At 41.8% G+C, this 22,722-nt stretch overlaps 1 protein-coding gene across 1 annotated transcript in view; it reads left to right on the top strand.

Annotated features, from left to right (window-relative positions):
* The first annotated feature begins 3,325 nt into the window (after positions 1 to 3,325).
* LOC106582113 (B-cell CLL/lymphoma 9 protein) overlaps positions 3,326 to 22,722 on the top strand; it is a 44,695-nt gene continuing 25,298 nt past the window's right edge. Inside the window, 5 exon segments of the mRNA XM_014164866.2 lie at positions 3,326 to 3,666; positions 5,169 to 5,349; positions 8,244 to 8,346; positions 9,245 to 9,317; positions 17,090 to 17,515. Coding sequence (XP_014020341.2) covers positions 17,217 to 17,515 — 299 coding nt within the window. The 5' untranslated portion in view covers positions 3,326 to 3,666; positions 5,169 to 5,349; positions 8,244 to 8,346; positions 9,245 to 9,317; positions 17,090 to 17,216.

Raw genomic sequence — 22,722 nt, 5'->3', positions numbered from 1 at the left:
GTTCTCCTGTACAGATACCCTCTTCACTCATCCACTCATCAGAACACTCCAGATGACAGTAAAGTAAAGTATCTGGAGACTACTCCCGTCTCTGTGTTATTTTTGGTGGATTATTTTATAGCACTATCAACAGGCTGCTTCAATAACTTAAGCGGCTGTGTCCTATGTGCTGTTGTGGAGTTCTGAAGTCCCTTGGCATTTCTCTCAGCTCTGTTTACTATTCCTCCTTTAAAAACATGCACTGTAAAAAATGACTTCAACTGTTTACAAGTAAATGATTTAGCTAGGTTTTCTCAATTGAAAAATACTATATTTGTTGAAACCAAATATATGATTCAATGCCAAATGTTTTGTTTGATGATTACCAAACCTATATTTCAAGGTGCAGCCTATTTCTTTCAACACTCAACTTACATTTCCTCTTTGATTAAACCTAATAAATAACTAATACAAACTGAGATTTCATATAAATACAACCCAATTTAAAAAAAAAATATTGTTCCAAGTTCACTTTTTCATTTGGAATGACCTATCAAAATGTCTTCAATTGAGTTACAAGCAATTAAATACATTCCCTGTAAATCAAGAAATTGAGTTGGTTAATTAAATAACGTTTCCAAACATATTCTTTTCACAAGACTTTCACATCTAGTAGCCACACTATGGTAACCAAGCATTGACTACCTAAAAGGGATACTTCGGGATTTTGGCAGTGAAGCCCTTTATCTACTTTCCCAGTCAGATGAACTCGTGGATACCATTTTTATGTCCCTGTGTGCAGTTTGCTAACTAGCCCTAGCGCAATGACTGGAAGTCTATGGGTATCTGCTAGCAGAAACCCATAGACTTCTAGTCATTGTGCTAATAATAGTTAGCATTGGCTCATGAAACTTCCTTCATACTGGACAGAGACATAAAAATGGTATCCATGAGTTCACCTGACTCTGGGGAAGTATTCCTTTAACATAGAAACCTTATGGGCTCTTTAATATCAAATCAAAATCAAATGTATTTTTATATAGCCCTTCGTACATCAGCTGATATTCTCAAAGTGCTGTACAGAAACCCAGCCTAAAACCCCAAACAGCAAGCAAAGCATGTGAAAGAAGCACGGTGGCTAGGAAAAGCTCCCTAGGAAAAACTCCCTAGAAAGGCCAAAAACCTAGGAAGAAACCTAGAGAGGAACCAGGCTATGAGGGGTGGCCAGTCCTCTTCTGGCTGTGCAGGGTGGATATTATAACAGAACATAGTCAAGATGTTAAAATGTTCATAAATGACCAGCATGGTCAAATAATAATAATCATAGTAGTTGTCGAGGGTGCAACAAGCACGTCCGGTGAACAGGTCAGGGTTCCATAGCCGCAGGCAGAACAGTTGAAACTGGAGCAGCAGCACGGCCAGGTGGACTGGGGACAGCAAGGAGTCATCATACCAGGTAGTCCTGAGGCATGGTCCTAGGGCTCAGGTCCTCCGAGAGAAAGACAGACAGAGAGAAAGAGAGAATTAGAGAGAGCATATTTAAATACACACAGGACACCGGATAAGACAAGAGAAATACTCCAGATGTAACAGACTGACCCTAGCCCCCCGACACATAAACTACTGCAGCATAAATACTGGAGGCTGAGACAGGAGGGATCAGAAGACACTGTGGCCCCATCCGATGATACCCCCGGACAGGGCCAAACAGGCAGGATATAACATATCACATGCACGTGTATCCTTACAGATGCTGACAGTGTACAAGAATTAGTTTGAATAATGACTACAATAGACCACATTAATTGGAATGACATTCACTCTCATGATTGGGCAAAAAGAACAAACTGAAAGCCACACCTCCAACTCTTCTAATAGGCTGTTGCTGCTACATTGCCCCCACTGCTATTCAATGTGCATGCCTTGAGCTGGTGAAAGTGATTTAGATGCGGTCATTGCATTTTAAAAAAACACATTGATCTGTCAAATTTGTTATTTGATTTCATACAAATGTAATAGGTGGAACGAACCAAAGCATCATTTTTAATCGTTCCAATCAGTGAAAAGCACTTCAGATGAACAAAAGCATTGTCCCACTTTTTATATTGTGGGATTTTCTTCTCGCTCTGTCTGTCTGATTGCTGGTAGAGAATAATGGGTGTTAGGACAACTCTCCCCTGTCACTCTCACAGTACAACAGCTGTTGAATGGTTTGGTGGATGTGGTTAGGTTGATGCAATGTTATTGCAATGGTATTATGTGATAAGGGTTTGTCTTGCACGTGACAAGTACTATGTTATGCACACACACACACAGGATGATAATTAAGTGGAGATAGTCATTCAGGAATAATCTCTGCCATAGCCTCATGGGTAAAAATGCAAGTATTATTACCTCACTTTTCTACACAACAATCATCATCTGGTCCATCAGAACCCACACACACACACTAAGAAAGAGAGGGGGCAGGGGAATGTCGGGGGCCTCATAGGAGAAGAGAAACATTAAGCACAAGCAATCTGAGAGTGGTCCTCTTCAATATTTAATCAAGATACAGTACATTTCAAATGTAATCCAAATGTTTAATTATAACAACTGGGATTTGAATCAATTGGTGTGTTTGTGCACGGTTGAGTGTATGTGTGTGTCATTCATCCATAAAATGTAACATTTAGAAGGGAAACTATGACATCTTGTTGGTGTGTGTGTGTGTCTGTGTGCAGGCTATGTATTATGGAGAAATGTACCCTTATGTTCTTCTTCACTCTTTTGGTATAAACATATGTTATAAGTCACTCTTTTCATATAGGCACATTTTATAAGTCACTCTTTTGGTATAGGCATATTTTATAAGTCACTCTTTTCTTAATATCACCTTCCCTCTCTGTGTCAGACTTTTTGACATGTTAATAATTGAATCAATGTGTCTACTGTGTGTAGGATTCTGTGAGTAGGATTCAACCGAGTGTAGGATTCAAATGAAAAGACATTGCAGGAAAGGAGGAGAAAGAAGGGAGACAAGGGAGTTTGGTTGAAGTAGATTCTTAATGAAGATAGACTCAAAAGGCTACATACAGTCTGCGGTGAATGCTGTGTGTTTTATTGTGCAGGTAATGGTATAATATATGTGTAGCCTACGTACACACAGTTTAATGGGTTTCACCTCAAACCAGTTGAATATTCTAATTTTCAAAAGCCTACTTGCCCGTTTTCTGTCTTGAGACGGCATCTTGTCCCCTTCCCCGACAGTTACATTCTCAATGGCACACAGACCTGACCTAGAATTGCTACATAGAATTCGGACTAAACCAACACGCTGGGACGGGCGGGGGAGACAGCAGGAAATCTTGGTTATGGATATAATGTAGTAGGACCGCTGGAAGCTACGGCGAAGGGGGGGAGACATTTCTGTTTATAACGTTGGTCGAATAATGTAGCTATTTCATCACTACAATTAGGCTATAGAACGTAGCCTACTAAGCGAAGCAAGACCGATGAGTTATTCCAGGTGAGTTTTCGGAGAAAGTGTCGCTGTGGCCGCTCACCTCCTGGCAAGGCAACACGGGGGTCCTCCTCCCGGGGACATCTCAGTCCAGTATCCGCTCTACCTACCTCTGTCCCCGAAGGATGGCCACAAAACCCAGCGTACCCGGTCTGACAAGGAAATATCGTTTCTTCTCATCAACGGTGATTTTTTTTTTCTTCTCGTGATTACAGCGGATTATTCCACACAACGTTGACAGGATATGATATTACGCGCGGAGGAATATGGCTTTTTACGCTTTACCGGAGTACCAATCTTGCCTCGCGAAAATGAAAATAGCCTACGGTGCAGCATGCATGTGCCACAGTCTTCAATACAATTCGGCGCAAGCAATATACAACACAATTTATATTTGCTTGAAAAAGGCGTAGGCTATTGTAGGTCCACTATAGGCCTAACAAACGTATAGCCTAGCCTATCCTTAGTAGCCTACCCTATTAGGCTATCCACACAGAGAACCTATCCTACGTGGTATTGAGACCAAGCGAATTCGGTGACGATAACATTCTACATTGTTACTGTACTGAAGTTGAAAATGTAACACTGCATGTCGTGGGAGTGGCTGTATTTTTCTATTAGACAAAGCTTAAAATGTTTATCTTTTTTTAAGTATTGTCTGTCTGTGGGCGCTGATTTGGACAAGCAGGGTTGTGGCGAGTGGCAACCGCAGTGAGAGCCCCCCTCTCGGGGCCGACTTTGTTTGCGCTGGCCGGGGCAGTGTGAGAGAGCTGTAGTATTCCCTTCCCCCAGTTCTTGGGCGAAACAGGAACAACTTATTTTAGGAGGAAAAAGTTGGAGTTTGGAGCGCCCTGAAATACTGAGGACGCCAAACGTTAGCCAGTGAGACGCTGAGATTTCATGGGGTCACTTATTTCGTTTGTTTCAGGAGTTTTTCACTCGTTTGCAACCTAGGCCTACAATTATATTTTTTTTTACGGTGTATTTATGGCTATAACTGTAGCTAGTTTACCGCATTACTACAGTGCCAGCTCTACATTACTCTATCTAGTTGTAGCCTCTTGTATAGTCTATTCTGCAATTGGGACATTTGAAATCAAGTGATGTCACTCAGGATGCCAGATATTTAAACTAACCAAGGCCAGACATATGATTAAGTGGCATTGCATGACTGTGTGTGTGTCAAGGGTTCTGGTTTGTTTCTCCCAGGCACGTCATTGATCAATTCATATTATTGATTGGCTAGAGTCCACACACCTGCTTACTCTGAACCCTAATCTGTCCCTTCTGGACTGAAGTCGTTTCTCTACTAATCCAGTATTCCCCACCAACCCTGGCCCTGGATAGTGCTTATTTTGTTCCAGCCCAACATTAACACATCTGAATCAACTAATACACTATTACTGATAAGTTGATTTGTGAAGTTGTAATAATTCTGGTCTGGAAGAAAATTCTGAACACCCTGTATCTCTCCAGGACTGTGGCTGGAGACCATTTAATCATTGAACTAGGCTAGTTCTAGAGAGGGATAACTAGTTCCTAGACATAATGTATTCTACTGAAGAGGGGCTGAACTAGTTTACATTTGAGTAATTGCTGCTGTTGTATCGCTCCTGGCAGTGTTACAAGTATTTTTGCAACAGAAGTCAAAATTATTGGATGTTGAGTAAAACTTTGTCTCTCTTAGGTGTGTGTTTGGCTGCAGTGACCTGTGAGGGTGTTGCCAGTGACAGAGCAAGGATCAACTCCTGCCTTCAGCCTGTCTTTGTCTGAGTGGGAGGAGTCAGGGTTCAAAGGTTGTGGCTCTGAGGACCCTCGGGCTGTATTTCCATATGAGGCCCTGCTGAGGGGGCTGGGGACCAACCGAGGTAACCTATCAATCACTATAGTCTGTCTGTTTCTGTCTGTCTCACACACACACACATACTACCTTTGCCTGCTTCAATGCCTGTTGAACATTCAAGGCCGTGAGTAGGGATGACTCTGGGCTGGATTGTTTTGGGCGGGCAGCACTATCTGTGATCTGTACATACTGAGGACACTGGAGGGTCAAAGCTTTCTGCCTGAGAAAACTATCCACACTGTCATCTAATCCACAGTGTTAACCAAAAACCACAGCAAGGAAGACGACATGATGAAATGGATACAGATGTATTAAGGACAATTGTTTTTTCTTCTCCTGAGTGAATTGGCCTAATGTTTCCTATTTTGTTTACTTCGTGGCTTTTCAAGTAAAAATCTTGGGGTCAAACATTAGGAGAGAAATGTGTGTTTAGAGAGAGGGAGAGATGCATCATGTGCTTCAGCTTGAAAGATGAGGTCTTCCTGGGGTCTTCAAGTTCTAATGTCACATACATAAGTAGAGTGAAATGGTTTTCTTGCAAGCGCTAAACCCAACAATGCAGTAATCAATAACAATGCAATTCTTCCTTGGGCTTACATCTACATGATATATTTTTTAAATCTGTCAAAACACCTCATAACAAGACATGGTATCAATAACAAGATACAACGAGCTGAAACAATCCACCTACGATTCCCCACAGGGCCTCGTCACCTCAAGGCCTCGTGCCGTAGCTATCTGACCGTTCAGAATCATAGCAACGCTTCTAGCCACATCCATGTGCATCATTTTTGTGACGTTGTAGGCTAACCCGTCTTTCTCTCCCCTCTCTTCTCTCTCTCTCCCTTCTCTTCTCTCCCTCCCCTCCTCTCTCTCCCTCCTTCTCTCCCTCCCCTCCTCTCTCTCCCCTCTCTTCTCTCTCCCTCCCCTCCTCTCTCTCTCTCAGTGCATTCGGAAAGTATTCAGACCCCTTGACTTTTTTCCACATTTTGTTACGTTACAGCCTTATTCTAAAATGGATTAAAACATTTTTTTCCCTCATCACTATACACACACAATACCCCATAAAGACAAAGCGAAAACAGCTTAAGACATTTTTGCAAATGTATTCAAAATAAAAAACAGAAATACCTTATTTAGATAAGTATTCAGACCCTTTGCTATGAGACTCGAAATTGCGCCCAGGTGCATCCTGTTTCCATTGATCATCCTTGATGTTTCTACAACTTGATTGGTGTCCACCTGTGGTAAATTCAATTGATTGGACATAATTTGGAAAGTCACACACCTGCCTATATACGGCCCCACAGTTGACAGTGCATGTCAGAGCAAAAACCAAGCCATGAGGTTGAAGGAATTGTCCGTAGAGCTCCGAGACAGGATTGTGTCAAGGCACAGATCTGGGGAAGGGTACCAAAACATTTCTGCAGCATTGAAGGTCCCCAAGAAAATGGTGGCCTCCATCATTCTTAAATGGAAGAAGTTTGGAACCACCAAGACTTCCTATAGCTGATCGCCCGGACCAAACTGAGCAATCAGGGGGAGAAGGGCCTTGGTCAGGGAGGTGACCAAGAACCTGATGGTCACTCTGACAGAGCTCCAGTGTTCCTCTGTGGAGATGGGAGAACCTTCCAGAAGGACAACCATCTCTGCAGCACTCTACCAATCAGGCCTTTATGGTAGAGTGGCCAGAAGGAAGCCACTCCTCAGTAAAAGGCACATGACAGCCCGCTTGAAGTTTGCCAAAAGGGACGTAAAGGACTTTCAGACCATGAGAAACAAGATTCTCTCATCTGATGAAACCAAGATTGAACTCTTTGGCCATAATGCCAAGCTTCACATCTGGAGGAACCTGGCACCATCCCTATGGTGTGAAGCATGGTGGTGGCAGCATCATGCTTTGGGGATGTTATTCAGCGGCAGGTACTGGGAGACTTGTCAGGATCGAGGGGAAAGATGAAGGGAGCAAAGTACAGAGAGATCCTTGATGAAAACCTGCTCCAGAGTGCTCAGGATCTCAGACTGCGGTGAAGGTTCACCTTCCAACAGGACAACAGCCCTAAGGCTTTGAGACAAGTCTCAATGTTCTTAAGTGGCCCAGCCAGAGCCAGGACTTGAACCCCATCGAACATCTCTGGAGAGACCTGAAAGTAGCTGTGCAGCAACACTCCTCATCCAACCTGACAGAGCTTGAGATGATCTGCAGAGAAGAATGGGAGAAACTCCCCAAATACAGGTGTGCCAAGCTTGTAGCGTCATACCCAAGAAGACTGGAGGCTGTAATCCCTGCCAAAGGTGCTTCAACAAAGTGCTGAGTAAAGGGTCTGAATACTTATGTAAATGTGATGTTTCAGTATCTTATTTATAATACATTTGCAAACATTTCTAAAAACCTGTTTTTGCTTTGTCATTATGGGTATTGTGTAGATTGATGAGGGGGGGAAAAAAACAATTTAATAAATTTTAGAATGAGGCTGAAACGTATTTCTTTTTGGAAAAGGTCAAGGGGTCTGAATACTTTCCGAATGCTGTGTGTGTGTAGTTCTGTGTCTGCCTGTACATTTAATTGGGCAGGTCTTTGCCAGAAGTTTTAAAATCCCATGGGAATGAAACAGGGACAGACCCTGACTCATGTTCTCTCCACAGTGCTAATGTTGGCCTAGAGGAGAGAAGGTTGTGTGTGTGAATTTGTGATCATCAAAGATAATAATTACTTGCACAAATATGACCTCTACACCATTTATTGTATACGTTTGGTCAGTAGGACCTTATTGGAGATGTGTATGTAATGTGTGTGAGACACCAGCCAGACAGGCCACATTGCATGTTCTGTTTCTGAGCTCAGCTAAATCTGCTCTCTGTCCCCATGCGCCTCCCATTCCCCAGGATCACTAATCAATTACATGGTCTCTCTTTCAGGCGTTACTACATGCTCCTGCTGCTCACCAGAAAAGGATTGGGTGGAGGGGAGGTGTACAGTATAGAAGTGGACCACATAAATTTAACATCACCATATCCAGCTGTACGACAAACCATCATAAATGTTTACATGATAGACTGGAATGTTTATATGTGTGTAACGCACCAACACATTTCATTTAGTTGTTTTTGCACATCAAATGGCTATATTTAAATATTTGCATTGCGCTATATCAATGTCGCCAACATTTAACCAGGCCTACCCAGTTCCTTGGGAGTAGAGAGGAGTGTGTGTTCCCTCTGTCTGTCTCTGTGGGGCACAGGGCCTCCGAAGGCTCCCTTCGACTGTTGGGATTTCCCACAATGCTTTGAGCCGCAGGGAGTCCTCACGGCATGAGCTATGGAGGAATGTGGCCGGAGTGTGGGAGCGACCTGAGGGATGGAAGGAGAACATGGCTGAGGGAGGGGAAAGGGGGGGGGGGAGACAGGAGCTAGTGTGTTGAAAGCACTGGAGTTGCAGTCGGAAGCATCAAATCAATATCTCTACACCTATAGTACCTACTCCATGAATATACAAAGAATGTTAAGGATTATACTTCAGTCTGTTATCAACTTCTGTGCTGTTTGTGTGTGTGTGTGTGTGTGTGTGTGTGTGTGTGTGTATATACCAGTATTTGAGATGGATATAACTGTGTGTTAAGGAAAGTGATGGTGTGTGAGTTGCTGTATCTTAGTGTGTGCTTTGTATTATCATATGTTACTAATTATATTACACCCTCAAACAGAAACAGAGAGGGGTGTGAGTGAGGTAGAGAGGGATAATGTGTGATGAAGTGTGTGAGCCAGAGATCAGAGCAGCAGAAGAGCTGCTGAGTGCCAGTCCTGCTGCCCGCTTGGCCGACACACACACATGGCACCGTGCCCAGGCCCAGACAGCAGATGTGTCAGTCGTGAGTCAGCTGTGTGTCTCGTGTAACCTTTTCCGTCTCTTCTGCCTGCAGGTTTTGGAGTAACACACGTTTCTCTTCCCGGTGCAGGGATGGCCACATCTATATCATGACAATGATGGACATGGTGAGTGATGTGATCATAGTCATGTCCTAAACATGACATTACAGCGTAACAGTGGGGAGGAGAGTGAGGGCCCTGGATGCCGGTGGGCATCACTACAGCAAGTCTTTCTTTATAAGAGGCCATTACTAGTTAGATCTGTTGAGTTTAATATGGTTAGAGACAGGCACATATATGGGTAAAGCGATAGAGACAGGGAGAGAGAGAAAGACGTGTGTGTGTGTGTGTGTGCGCTAAAGCCGATGATAATGTGTGAGTTAAGTATGCGGAACAGTCGAAGAGTTCACTGTAAACATTTGACATGGCTCACATTCATAAGGAACAAGAGCTCACTCATAACTGTGTGTGTGCGTATGAATGTGTTTGTGTATGTACAGGTAACTGCCAAAATAAAGGGTCTTAATAGGGTGTTGGGCCACCACAAGCCAGAACAGCTTCAATGCACCTCAGCATAGATTCTACAAGTGTCTGAAACTCTATTGGAGGGATGTGACACCATTCTTCCACAAGAAATTCCATCATTTGGTGCTTTGTTGATGGTGGTGGAAAAGGCTGTCTCAGAATCTCCCAAAAGTGTTCAATTGGGTTGAGATCTGGTGACTGAGAAGGCCATGGCATATGGTTTACATTGGTTTGATGAGCATGATAACATTGTGACCACCCTTTCCCCTGTGGATGGGGGGCATTGTATTATTATGTGGGCAAATCCATGGTAGCTAAAATAATGGCCTACCCAGCATTTTTATTCGGTACGTGCTATCTGGGATCCTTGGGACATCCCCTACCCCATTGAAATGGTTAAGGTTAGGGACTTCCCAATGGTCCTGATAGCACTAACCATGTTTATACTTGACCCTAAGCATGATGGGATGTTAATTGCTTAATTAACCCAGGAACCACACCTGTGTGGAAGAACCTGCTTTGCAATATACTTTGTATCCCTCATTTACTCAAGTGTTTCCATTATTTTGGCAGTTACCTGTATGTCACAAACCTCTCCCTTGGCGTCACAGCGCTATATTTAGCCGTTACCCTGAGCTCCAAGAATTCTGTGCGTTCCGTGTGTGTTATCTCCCGGGCGTGTTGTCTGTCTGGCACCGGGTACAGGAAGTCACCTGAACAGGTGAGATCCCAGGTGTCAGCTGTCAGCCAATCAGAGCAGGAAGAGGAAGGCATCCCCCTGTCTCAAACATGTTGGTTGGAAGGACTAGAACACTCAGTGAAATGAACTGGGAGCTGCATAGTGTACAGATGAATGTTCCCTCTACTATCGCCTGTGTTCTGTCTGTCAAAGGTATTTTCTGTCTTTATTGTCTTGTGTGTGTACTGACAGTTGAAATTGGAGTGTGTGGGGTGCTATTGCATTGTATGAAATCCAGGCTAGGTTGACAGATGCTACATGTAAATATGTTTTCATTGTGCAAGTCTGGTGTGTCTAGGATGCCGTTCCAGTGGTTATCCAGGTTTAGCTGTGTGTGTGTGTGCATCATGGTCTTGCAAGGGAGAGTGTAAACAAATAGTGTTTAAAATGATTTAGAGGGAGAGAGAGCGCGCGACTGCTCTGTTGTGGCTGAGCTGCGATATTGGATTTGCGTAAATGAGGCTGAAACATCTGCAGGCCTTTTACAGCCAGCGGGGCTAAGAGAGGGTAGTGTGTGATTGTGCGCAAGGCGTGTAAAAAAACAAAAAACACCCGCACTTCAAAACCCAACCTAATTAAGTTGCCTCTTTTTAAATGTGGAAATCACTCTTTATATCAGCGGCTCTTTACTGAAGAAGCACATTTGTTGTTTAACTGATCAGCTAGTTTAATAGAGGGAGAGGAACCTCTCCGATTAACCGTTACCGTATACGTGTTTGTTTTGCTGGGGCTGCTCTTTGTGGGTGTGTATATAGATATACTGTATATCTATCTCTACATACTAAAATATAAACACAACATGTAAAGTGTTGGTCCCATGTTTCATGAGCTGAAATAAAAGGTCCTAGACATTTTCTGTGAGCACAAAAAGCTTATTTCTCTCAAAAGTTGGGCACAAATTTGTTTACATCTCTGTTTGTGAGCATTTCTCCTTTGCCAAGATAATCCATCCAATTGACAGGTGTGGCATATCAAGAAGCTGATTAAACAGCATGATCATTACACTGGTGCTTCCTTGTGCTGGGGACAATAAAAGGCCACTCTAAGATGTGAAAGTTTGTCACACAACACAATGCCACAGATGTCTCAAGTTTTGAGGGAGCATGCAATTGGAACGCTGACGACATGAATGTCCACCAGAGCTGTTGCCAGATAATTTAATGTTAATTTCTCTACCATAAGCCACCTCCAATGTCGTTTTAGAGAATTTTGCAGTACGTCTACCGGCACCACAACTGCAGACTACACGTAACCACGCCACCCCAGGACCTCCACATCCGGCTTCTTCACCTGCGGGATCATCTGAGACCAGACAGTTGATGAATCAGTGGGTTTGCACAAATGAAGAATTTTTGCAAAACTGCCAGAAACCTTCTCAGGGAAGCTCATCTGCGTGCTCGTCATCCTCGCCAGGATTTTGACTGCAGTTTGACGTCGTAACCGACTTCAGTGGACAAATGCTCACCTTCGATGGCCTCTGGCATGCTGAAGAAGTGTCATCTTCACGGATTAATTCCGGTTTCAACTGTACCGGGCAGATGGCGTCGTGTGGGCGAGCGGTTTGCTGATGTCAACGTTGTGAACAAAGTGCCCCATGTTGCTGTGGGGTTATGGTATGAGCAGTCATAAGCTACAAACTACGGACAAATTGGATTTTATCAATGGCAATTTGAATGCACAGAGATTCCGTGACGAGATCCTGAGGCCCATTGTCGTGCCATTCATCTGCCACCATTACCTCATGTTTCAGAATATATTGCACAGCCCCTTTTCGCAAGGATCTGTGCACAATTTCTGGAAGCTGAAAATGTCCCACATTTTCCATGGCCTGCATACTCACTAAACATGTAACCCATTGTGCATGTTTTGGTCACTACATTTGAGAGAAATAAGCTATTTGTGTGTATGAAATATTTCTGGGATCTTTTATTTCAGATCATGAAACATAGGACTAATACTTTACATGTATTGTTTATATTTTTGTTCTGTATGTACGTATGCATGCTTATATTCAACAAAAATATAAACACAACTAAATATGCCAAATATCAGTCTAAAAAACAAATCCGATTTAACCGTTTAGACACAAGCCGCATGGCCAATAATCAGATTTGTGGCTTGAAATATCCGATTACATGTGCTTTTTGGCAGGAAGAATAACAGATTCTAATCAGATATGCAAAAAAAAATGTATTTGAGTCACTTCAAACTGCCAGTGTGAACAAGGCTTTAGTGGTTGCTTGTGTGTGTGGTGGGTGCTGCATGTTTGTTCTGTGTGATAGGAATGTCAGCAAGCGGCCCAATTAGCGTCTCGTTAGTGTGTGATTGGAGGGAGAGGGTGATTGACAGTTCCTGCTGTGTGTGTGTGTGTGTGTGTGTGTATTTAAGACTGATGTGAGTATATCTAGCAACAACAGGAAAGACAGAGTGGTTTTGCTATTCTAAGGCTCAGGCAGAACTAATTTCTTTGTAAATGCACTAGGTTTTCCTCAGCATACAGTGCCTTGCAAAAGTATCTATCCCCTTGACGTTTTTCCTATTTTGTTGCATTACAACCTGTAATTTAAATTGATTTTTATTTGGATTCCATGTAATGGGCATACACCAAATAGTCCAAATTGGTGAAGTGAAATGAAAAAAATTATTTGTTTAATTTTTTTTTTTTTTATGGGAAAGTGGTGCGTGCATATGTATTCACCCCCTTTGCTATGAAGCCCCTAAATAAGATCTGGTGCAAGCAATTACCCTCAGAAGTCACATAATTAGTTAGATTGCACACAGGTGGACTTTAAGTGTCACATGATCTCAGTGTGTGTGTGTGTGTGTGTGTGTGTGTGTGTGTGAGAGAGATATCACACACACACACACACACACACACACACCTGTTCTGAAAGGCCCCAGAGTCTGCAGCACCACCAAGCAAGCGGCACCATGAAGACCAAGGAGCTCTCCAAACAGGTCAGGGACAAAGTTGTGGAGAAGGGTTGGGTTATCAAAAAAAATGCCAAACTTTGAGCATCCCACGGAGCACCATTAAATCCATTATTAAAAAATGGAAGGAATATGGCACCACCACAAACCTGCCAAGAGAAGGCCGCCCACCAAAACTCATGGACCAGGCAAGGAAGGCATTAATCAGAGGCAACAAAGAGACCAAAGGTAACCCTGAAGGAGCTGCAAAGATCCACAGCGGAGATCGGCGTATCTGTCCATAGGACCACTTTAAGCCGTACACTCCACAGAGCTGGGTATTACGGAAGAGTGGCCAGAAAAAAGCCATTGCTTAAAGAAAAAAATAAGCAAACACGTTTGGTGTTCGCCAAAAGGCATGTGGTAGACTCTCCAAACATACGGAAGAAGGTACTCTGGTCAGATGAGACTAAAATTTAGCTTTTTGGCCATCCAAGGAAAATGCTATGTCTGGCACAAACCCACCACCTCATCACCCCGAGAACACCATCCCCACAATGAAGCATGGTGGTGGCAGCATCATGCTGTGGGGATGTTTTTCATCGGCGGGGCTGGGGAAACTGGTCTGAATTGAAGGAATGATGGATGGCGCTAAATACAGGGAAATTCTTGAGGGAAACCTGTTTGCCTTCCAGAGATTTGAGACTGGGACTGAGGTTCCCCTTCCAGCAGGACAATGACCCTAAGCATACTGCTAAAGCTACACTCGAGTGGTTTAAGGGGAAAGATTTAAATGTCTTGGAATGGCCTAGTCAAAGCCCAGACCTCAATCCAATTGAGAATCTGTGGTAAGACTTAAAGATTGCTCTACACCAGTGGAACCCATCCAACTTGAAGGAGCTGGAGCAGTTTTGCCTTGAAGAATGGGCAAAAATCCCAGTGGCTAGATGTGCCGAGCTTCTAGAGAAGCCCCAAGACACTTGTAGCTGTAATTGCTGCAAATGGTGTCTCTACAAAGTATTAGCTTTGGAGGGTGAATAGTTATGCATGCTCAAGTAGTTTTTTCTGTCTAATTTCTTATTTGTTTCACAATAAAAAAAAATATATTTTGCGTCTTCAAAGTGGTAGGCATGTTGTGTAAATCAAATGATACAACCCCCCCCCCCAAAATCCATTTTAATTCCAGGTTGTAAGGCAACAAAATAGGAAAATTGCCAATGGTGTGAATACTTTCGCAAGCCACTGTATACAGTGCCTTCAGAAAGTATTCATACCTCTTGACTTATTCCATAGGCCCACCCACTTGGGAGCCAGGCCCGGCCAATCAGATTTAGTTTTTCCCCACTAAAGTGCTTTATTACAGACATAGATACTCCTCAGTTATATCAGCTGTCTGGGTCTCGGACCATTCCGCAGATGAAGAAGCCGGATGTGGAGGTCCTGGGCTGGCATGGTTACACGTGGTCTGCGGTTGTGAGGCCGGTTGGACGTACTGCCAAATTCTCTAAAATGACATTGAGGCGGCATATGGTAGAGAAATGAACTTGAAGTTATCTGGCAACAGCTCTGGTGGACATTCCTGTAGTCATGTCGATTACATGCTCCCACAACTTGGGACATCTGCACATTTTAGGGTGGCCTTTTATTGTCCCCAGCACAAGGTGCACCTGTATAATGATAATGCTGTTTAATAATCTTGATATGCCACACCTGTCAGGTGGATGGATTATCTTGGCAAAGGAGAAATTCTCACTAACAGGTTTGTTACAAAAATTTGTGCACAAAATGTTTTGAGAAATAAGCTCTTTCTGCATATGGAACATTTATGGGATCTTTTATTTCAGCTCATGAAACATGTGACCAACACTTTACATGTTGCATTTTATATTTTTGTTCAGTAGACATTATTTGCCCATTATTCTTAAAAAATTATTCAAGCTCTGTCAAGTTGACCATCACTAGACAGCCATTTTTAAGTCTTGTCATAGATTTTCAAGCCGATTTCAAAACTGTAACTAGGCCACTCGGGAACATTCAATGCCGTCTTGGTATGCGACTCCAGTGTAGATTTAGCCTTGTTTTAAGTTATTGTTTTTGTCCTGCTGAAAGGTGAATTCGTCTCCCAGTGTCTGTTGGAAAGCAGAGTGAACCAGGCTTTTCTCTAGGATTTTGCCTGTGCTTATAGCTGTATTCTGTTTCTTTTTATCCCCAAAAACTGTCTAGTCGTTTCCGATGACAAGCATACCCATATCATGATGCAGACAGCACAATGTTTGAAAATATGAAGTGGTACTCAGTGATGGTTTGGATTTGCCTCAAACAATGATTTGTATTCAGGACAAAAAGTTAATTTCTTTGCTGCATTTTTGCAGTATTACTTAAGTGCCTCGTTGCAAGCAGGATGCATGTTTTGAAATATTTGTATTCTGTACAGGCTTTCTTTTCACTTTGTCATTTTAGGTTAGTATTGTGAAGTAACTACAATATTGATCCATCCTCAGTTTTCATCTATCTATCTTTCTATCTTTCTTTCTTTCATAATCACCATTGGCCTCATGGTAAAATCCCTGATCAGTTTCCTTCCTCTCTGGCAACTGAGTTAGGAAGGGTGACTGGGTGTTTTGATACACCATTCGTAGTGTAATTAATAACTTCACCATGCTCAAAAGTATTTAATTTTTTTTACACATCTACCAATTGGTGCTCATCTTTGCTAGGCATTGAATTTGTGGTTGAATTTTTGCTTGAAATTCACTACTCGATTGAGGGCCCTTACAATCATCTGTATGTGTGGGGTAGTCATTCAAAAATCATGTTAACCACTATTACCACAACAATATGTTAAGCACATTTTTACTCTTGAGCTTATTTAGGCTTGCCATAACAAATGGATTGAATACTTATAGACTCAAGACATTTCAAAGAAAAAAAGTATTTCAACACATTTCTGCAAACAAAATGTCCCTTTGACTTTATGGGCTTTTGTGTGTAGATCAGTGACACAAAATCTCAATTGAATTCAAGCTGTAACACAACTAAATGTGGAAAAGTAAAATGGTGTGAATACTTTCTGAAAGCACTGTCGGTCTTTCTGTCCCTATGGAGTTGTCTCTCGCTGTACACACACACAACCCTGTACAGTAGTGTATAGTTAGCCCATGTAGGAGCAGCTAACAGTGAGATTGTCTGTTAATTCCAGTCCCAGCAGCTCTCTCTCTCGCCCCCCCCTCCAGTGGATCGCTGGAGCCGGTTACAGTATGAGTGTTTTGGAGGAGTTCCTAAATATTTGCGGGATGACAGTGTGATCTGACTGTGCTGCTCACTGTGGATTCTCATGTCATTACCAGAGGGGGATAAAACACACACACTGCTGCAACAGAATGCATACGCACTCACAGGCAAACACACACACTGCTGCATCCATAGAATGCATACGCAAACACGCGCACACACACATGCACGTATGCACACAGTGTAAGAACGGGTGTGGGCTCTGTGGTCAATAGGAATCCAGGCAGTCATAATTGAGAGCTCAGTCAGTGGAGCTTCCATTTGTATTGTGTGTTTCCCCCAGTCAACCACATTCAGGGACTCCCACTACGTCTACCAGAGAGGATGATACACAACAGAATTATTTTCAAACGTGATAACCAATGACCATGTAACGGCAATGACAATTGTTGTAAAGGTGTCCTTACATTTGTCTTCTGTCTTCTCTCCACAGAGTGCCCAAGGGCTGTGAGAGCCCCTCGGGGAAACTTCATGCACAAACCCACTCTCTTCCTTACACAGAAACACACACTCTCTCTGACACACACACAGTCTTATTGAGACACACACACACACAGAGCATGTTGGAGGTCCAGGAGGAAAGGCCTGCCACAGCAGGAGGAACGGCAGCGACACACTTCAGCAAGAAAGAGCGAGGGAAGAAGGAACGAGAGGAGGCCAAGGACAGCCGGGGGAATCTTGGGAATATCGGGAACAGTATTCCAGGTTCGGGTGGCCGAGGGAACGGCAGAGGGAAAGCCCCTCACACACACACAGGCAGCCCCCACCAGCTCATCACCCCACCCTGCTCTGTGGTGCTGGGAGCCCCCTCCATTCATCACAACAGACTGAAGAACTCCCCATCCACCAACACACAGAGGTGAGGGAGAGAGAGTGTACGTGTGTCTGTCTGTGTAAAGTAGTAGTAGTAGTAGTAAAAGTGGTGTGTGTGTGTGTGTGTGTGTGTGTGTGTGTCCTGGGGTCAGGGAGTACACTGTGTTTGGATCTTCTCTCTGCTGACTCATGTTTCTGGAGCCACTGGAAATCAGCATCTGCCCTGCCAAACGCCTGCCATCCCTCTCTCTCGCGCTCTCTCTCTCTCAGCTGTGTGTGTCAGTAGGGTGTGGTATGGGGCTGTGTCTGCCAGTTGGAAGTGTCCTGTTCTCCTGAGCTGTACTTTTCTCATGGCCACTGAGAAGCAGCCGCCCTGATCCTCCTCTCCGCCAGATTATTATGGTCTGTTGTCTCTGGCCTATGGTTGTGAAGAACTGCCCCTGTCAGTTGTACATGGTTATGATCCGAGCCAAATATAATACTCTGGCAGACATTATTCCTACCTCACTATTGGCCAGTGAGAAAATGGTTTGTGTTTCCCTTCCCTCGGTCTGTCTGTACTATGCCTATACTTGCCTATACCAACTGTGATCGACAAGGCATTCCTAGTCGATCACCGAATATTTCTCTCAAACAATAAAGCCTTGCGTTCCTATTTTTCATCTCGTGCTGCTGGCAGATGGTGTACCCGATTCAGCTGCCCTGCGCGCCGGGTTGGCGACGTGTTCAAATTTTGAACCATTTCATGTGTCTGAAGCTGCAAACTCTGCCTTCCCAGGGGGGCCTACCGCTGGCCAATCGGATGGCTCAGATTGCCGGGTCTGCAGTAACGTAGCAGGCATAAAAGAAAGTTACAGCAAAGTTGATACTGTGAGCTTTTAAAACCCTGACTAGAGAGAGACGGTCAACAAATACAGCAAAATGGTGGTTTTATGAGGGAGTTCATGTGTAAGTTCTTACTCAGCACTGTCAACACTTTTTGTATTCCACACTTTGTATTCCACACTTTTATAAGCCATACAATGCAGGTTCTTCCTGCTTGCGCTACAACAAGCACTGCAGCTGTACATTTTTTTATTATTTATTTTTTAAATGGTCAGAACAACAATGTATTCGCAGGGCAATTCAAGCAAAGCCAATATGAGGTGATAATGTATTGGGCCTATAGCTTACTGCACAAACCTCATTGCTACAGCACTGTTTTTAATTGGTTAATGTTGCATATGATTACTCTTGACTCAGAAAAGGTTGGTGACCACTGGTCTAACTGTAGGTATTCGCTGATGATGTATGTACAGCACAGTGGTTAGTAGCTATAATGATGATGTATGTACAGCACAGTGGTTAGTAGCTATAATGATGATGTATGTACAGCACAGTGGTTAGTAGCTATAATGATGATGTATGTACAGCACAGTGGTTAGTAGCTATAATAATGATGATGTATGTACAGCACAGTGGTTAGTAGCTATAATGATGATGTATGTAGAGCACAGTGGTTAGTAGCTATAATGATGATGTATGTACAGCACAGTGGTTAGTAGCTATAATGATGATGTATGTACAGCACAGTGGTTAGTAGCTATAATAATGATGATGTATGTACAGCACAGTGGTTAGTAGCTATAATAATGATGATGTATGTACAGCACAGTGGTTAGTAGCTATAATGATGATGTATGTACAGCACAGTGGTTAGTAGCAATAATGATGATGTATGTACAGCACAGTGGTTAGTAGCTATAATGATGATGTATGTACAGCACAGTGGTTAGTAGCTATAATGATGATGTATGTACAGCAGTGGTTAGTAGCTATAATGATGATGTATGTACAGCACAGTGGTTAGTAGCTATAATGATGATGTATGTACAGCACAGTGGTTAGTAGCTATAATGATGATGTATGTACAGCAGTGGTTAGTAGCTATAATAATGATGTATGTACAGCACAGTGGTTAGTAGCTATAATGATGATGTATGTATAGCACAGTGGTTAGTAGCTATAATGATGATGTATGTATAGCACAGTGGTTAGTAGCTATAATAATGATGATGTATGTAAAGCTTTGGTTAGTAGCTATAATAATGATGTATGTACAGCACAGTGGTTAGTAGCTATAATGATGTATGTACAGCACAGTGGTTAGTAGCTATAATGATGATGATGTATTTACAGCACAGTGGTTAGTAGCTATAATGATGATGATGTATGTACAGCACAGTGGTTAGTAGCTATAATGATGATGATGTATGTACAGCACAGTGGTTAGTAGCTATAATGATGATGATGATGTATGTACAGCACAGTGGTTAGTAGCTATAATGATGATGATGATGTATGTACAGCACAGTGGTTAGTAGGTATAATAATGATGATGTATGTATAGCACAGTGGTTAGTAGCTATAATGATGATGTATGTACAGCACAGTGGTTAGTAGCTATAATGATGATGTATGTACAGCACAATGGTTAGTAGCTATAATGATGATGTATGTACAGCACAGTGGTTAGTAGCTATAATAATGATGATGTATGTACAGCACAGTGGTTAGTAGCTATAATGATGTATGTATAGCACAGTGGTTAGTAGCTATAATGATGATGTATGTATAGCACAGTGGTTAGTAGCTAAAATGATGATGTATGTACAGCACAGTGGTTAGTACCTATAATGATGATGTATGTACAGCACAGTGGTTAGTAGCTATAATAATGATGATGTATGTATAGCACAGTGGTTAGTAGCTATAATAATAATGATGTATGTATAGCACAGTGGTTAGTAGCTATAATGATGATGTATGTATAGCACAGTGGTTAGTAGCTATAATAATGATGATGTATGTACAGCACAGTGGTTAGTAGCTATAATGATGATGTATGTATAGCACAGTGGTTAGTAGCTATAATGATGATGTATGTATAGCACAGTGGTTAGTAGCTATAATAATGATGATGTATGTACAGCACAGTGGTTAGTAGCTATAATAATAATGATGATGTATGTATAGCACAGTGGTTAGTAGCTATAATAATAATGATGTATGTATAGCACAGTGGTTAGTAGCTATAATAATAATGATGTATGTATAGCACAGTGGTTAGTAGCTATAATGATGATGTATGTATAGCACAGTGGTTAGTAGCTATAATAATGATGATGTATGTACAGCACAGTGGTTAGTAGCTATAATGATGATGTATGTATAGCACAGTGGTTAGTAGCTATAATGATGATGTATGTATAGCACAGTGGTTAGTAGCTATAATAATGATGATGTATGTACAGCACAGTGGTTAGTAGCTATAATAATGATGATGTATGTACAGCACAGTGGTTAGTAGCTATAATAATGATGATGTATGTACAGCACAGTGGTTAGTAGCTATAATGATGATGTATGTACAGCACAGTGGTTAGTAGCTATAATGATGATGTATGTACAGCACAGTGGTTAGTAGCTATAATGATGATGTATGTATAGGACAGTGGTTAGTAGCTATAATGATGATGTATGTATAGCACAGTGGTTAGTAGCTATAATAATGATGATGTATGTACAGCAGTGGTTAGTAGCTATAATAATGATGTATGTACAGCACAGTAGTTAGTAGCTATAATGATGATGTATGTATAGCACAGTGGTTAGTAGCTATAATGATGTATGTACAGCACAGTGGTTAGTAGCTATAATGATGATGATGTATTTACAGCAAAGTGGTTAGTAGCTATAATGATGATGATGTATGTACAGCACAGTGGTTAGTAGCTATAATGATGATGTATGTACAGCACAGTGGTTAGTAGCTATAATAATGATGATGTATGTATAGCACAGTGGTTAGTAGCTATAATGATGATGTATGTACAGCACAGTGGTTAGTAGCTATAATGATGATGTATGTACAGCACAGTGGTTAGTACCTATAATGATGATGTATGTACAGCACAGTGGTTAGTAGCTATAATAATGATGATGTATGTACAGCACAGTGGTTAGTAGCTATAATGATGATGTATGTATAGCACAGTGGTTAGTAGCTATAATGATGATGTATGTATAGCACAGTGGTTAGTAGCTAAAATGATGATGTATGTACAGCACAGTGGTTAGTAGCTATAATGATGATGTATGTATAGCACAGTGGTTAGTAGCTATAATGATGATGTATGTATAGCACAGTGGTTAGTAGCTATAATAATGATGATGTATGTACAGCACAGTGGTTAGTAGCTATAATGATGATGTATGTATAGCACAGTGGTTAGTAGCTATAATGATGATGTATGTATAGCACAGTGGTTAGTAGCTATAATGATGATGTATGTATAGCACAGTGGTTAGTAGCTATAATAATGATGATGTATGTACAGCACAGTGGTTAGTAGCTATAATAATGATGATGTATGTACAGCACAGTGGTTAGTAGCTATAATAATGATGATGTATGTATAGCACAGTGGTTAGTAGCTATAATAATGATGATGTATGTATAGCACAGTGGTTAGTAGCTATAATAATGATGATGTATGTATAGCACAGTGGTTAGTAGCTATAATAATGATGATGTATGTACAGCACAGTGGTTAGTAGCTATAATAATGATGATGTATGTATAGCACAGTGGTTAGTAGCTATAATGATGATGTATGTATAGCACAGTGGTTAGTAGCTATAATAATGATGATGTATGTACAGCACAGTGGTTAGTAGCTATAATAATGATGATGTATGTACAGCACAGTGGTTAGTAGCTATAATAATGATGATGTATGTATAGCACAGTGGTTCGTAGCTGTAATAATGATGATGTATGTACAGCACAGTGGTTAGTAGCTATAATAATGATGATGTATGTACAGCACAGTGGTTAGTAGCTATAATAATGATGATGTATGTATAGCACAGTGGTTAGTAGCTATAATAATGATGATGTATGTATAGCACAGTGGTTAGTAGCTATAATAATGATGATGTATGTATAGCACAGTGGTTAGTAGCTATAATAATGATGATGTATGTACAGCACAGTGGTTAGTAGCTATAATAATGATGATGTATGTACAGCACAGTGGTTAGTAGCTATATTAATGATGTATGTATAGCACAGTGGTTAGTAGCTATAATGATGATGTATGTATAGCACAGTGGTTAGTAGCTATAATGATGTATGTACAGCACAGTGGTTAGTAGCTAATAATGATGATGATGTATGTACAGCACAGTGGTTAGTAGCTATAATGATGA

The sequence above is a fragment of the Salmo salar genome, chromosome ssa21 (assembly GCF_905237065.1).
Source record: "Salmo salar chromosome ssa21, Ssal_v3.1, whole genome shotgun sequence".
Lineage (NCBI taxonomy): Eukaryota > Metazoa > Chordata > Actinopteri > Salmoniformes > Salmonidae > Salmo > Salmo salar.
This window is presented reverse-complemented; position numbering and strand designations above follow the sequence as displayed.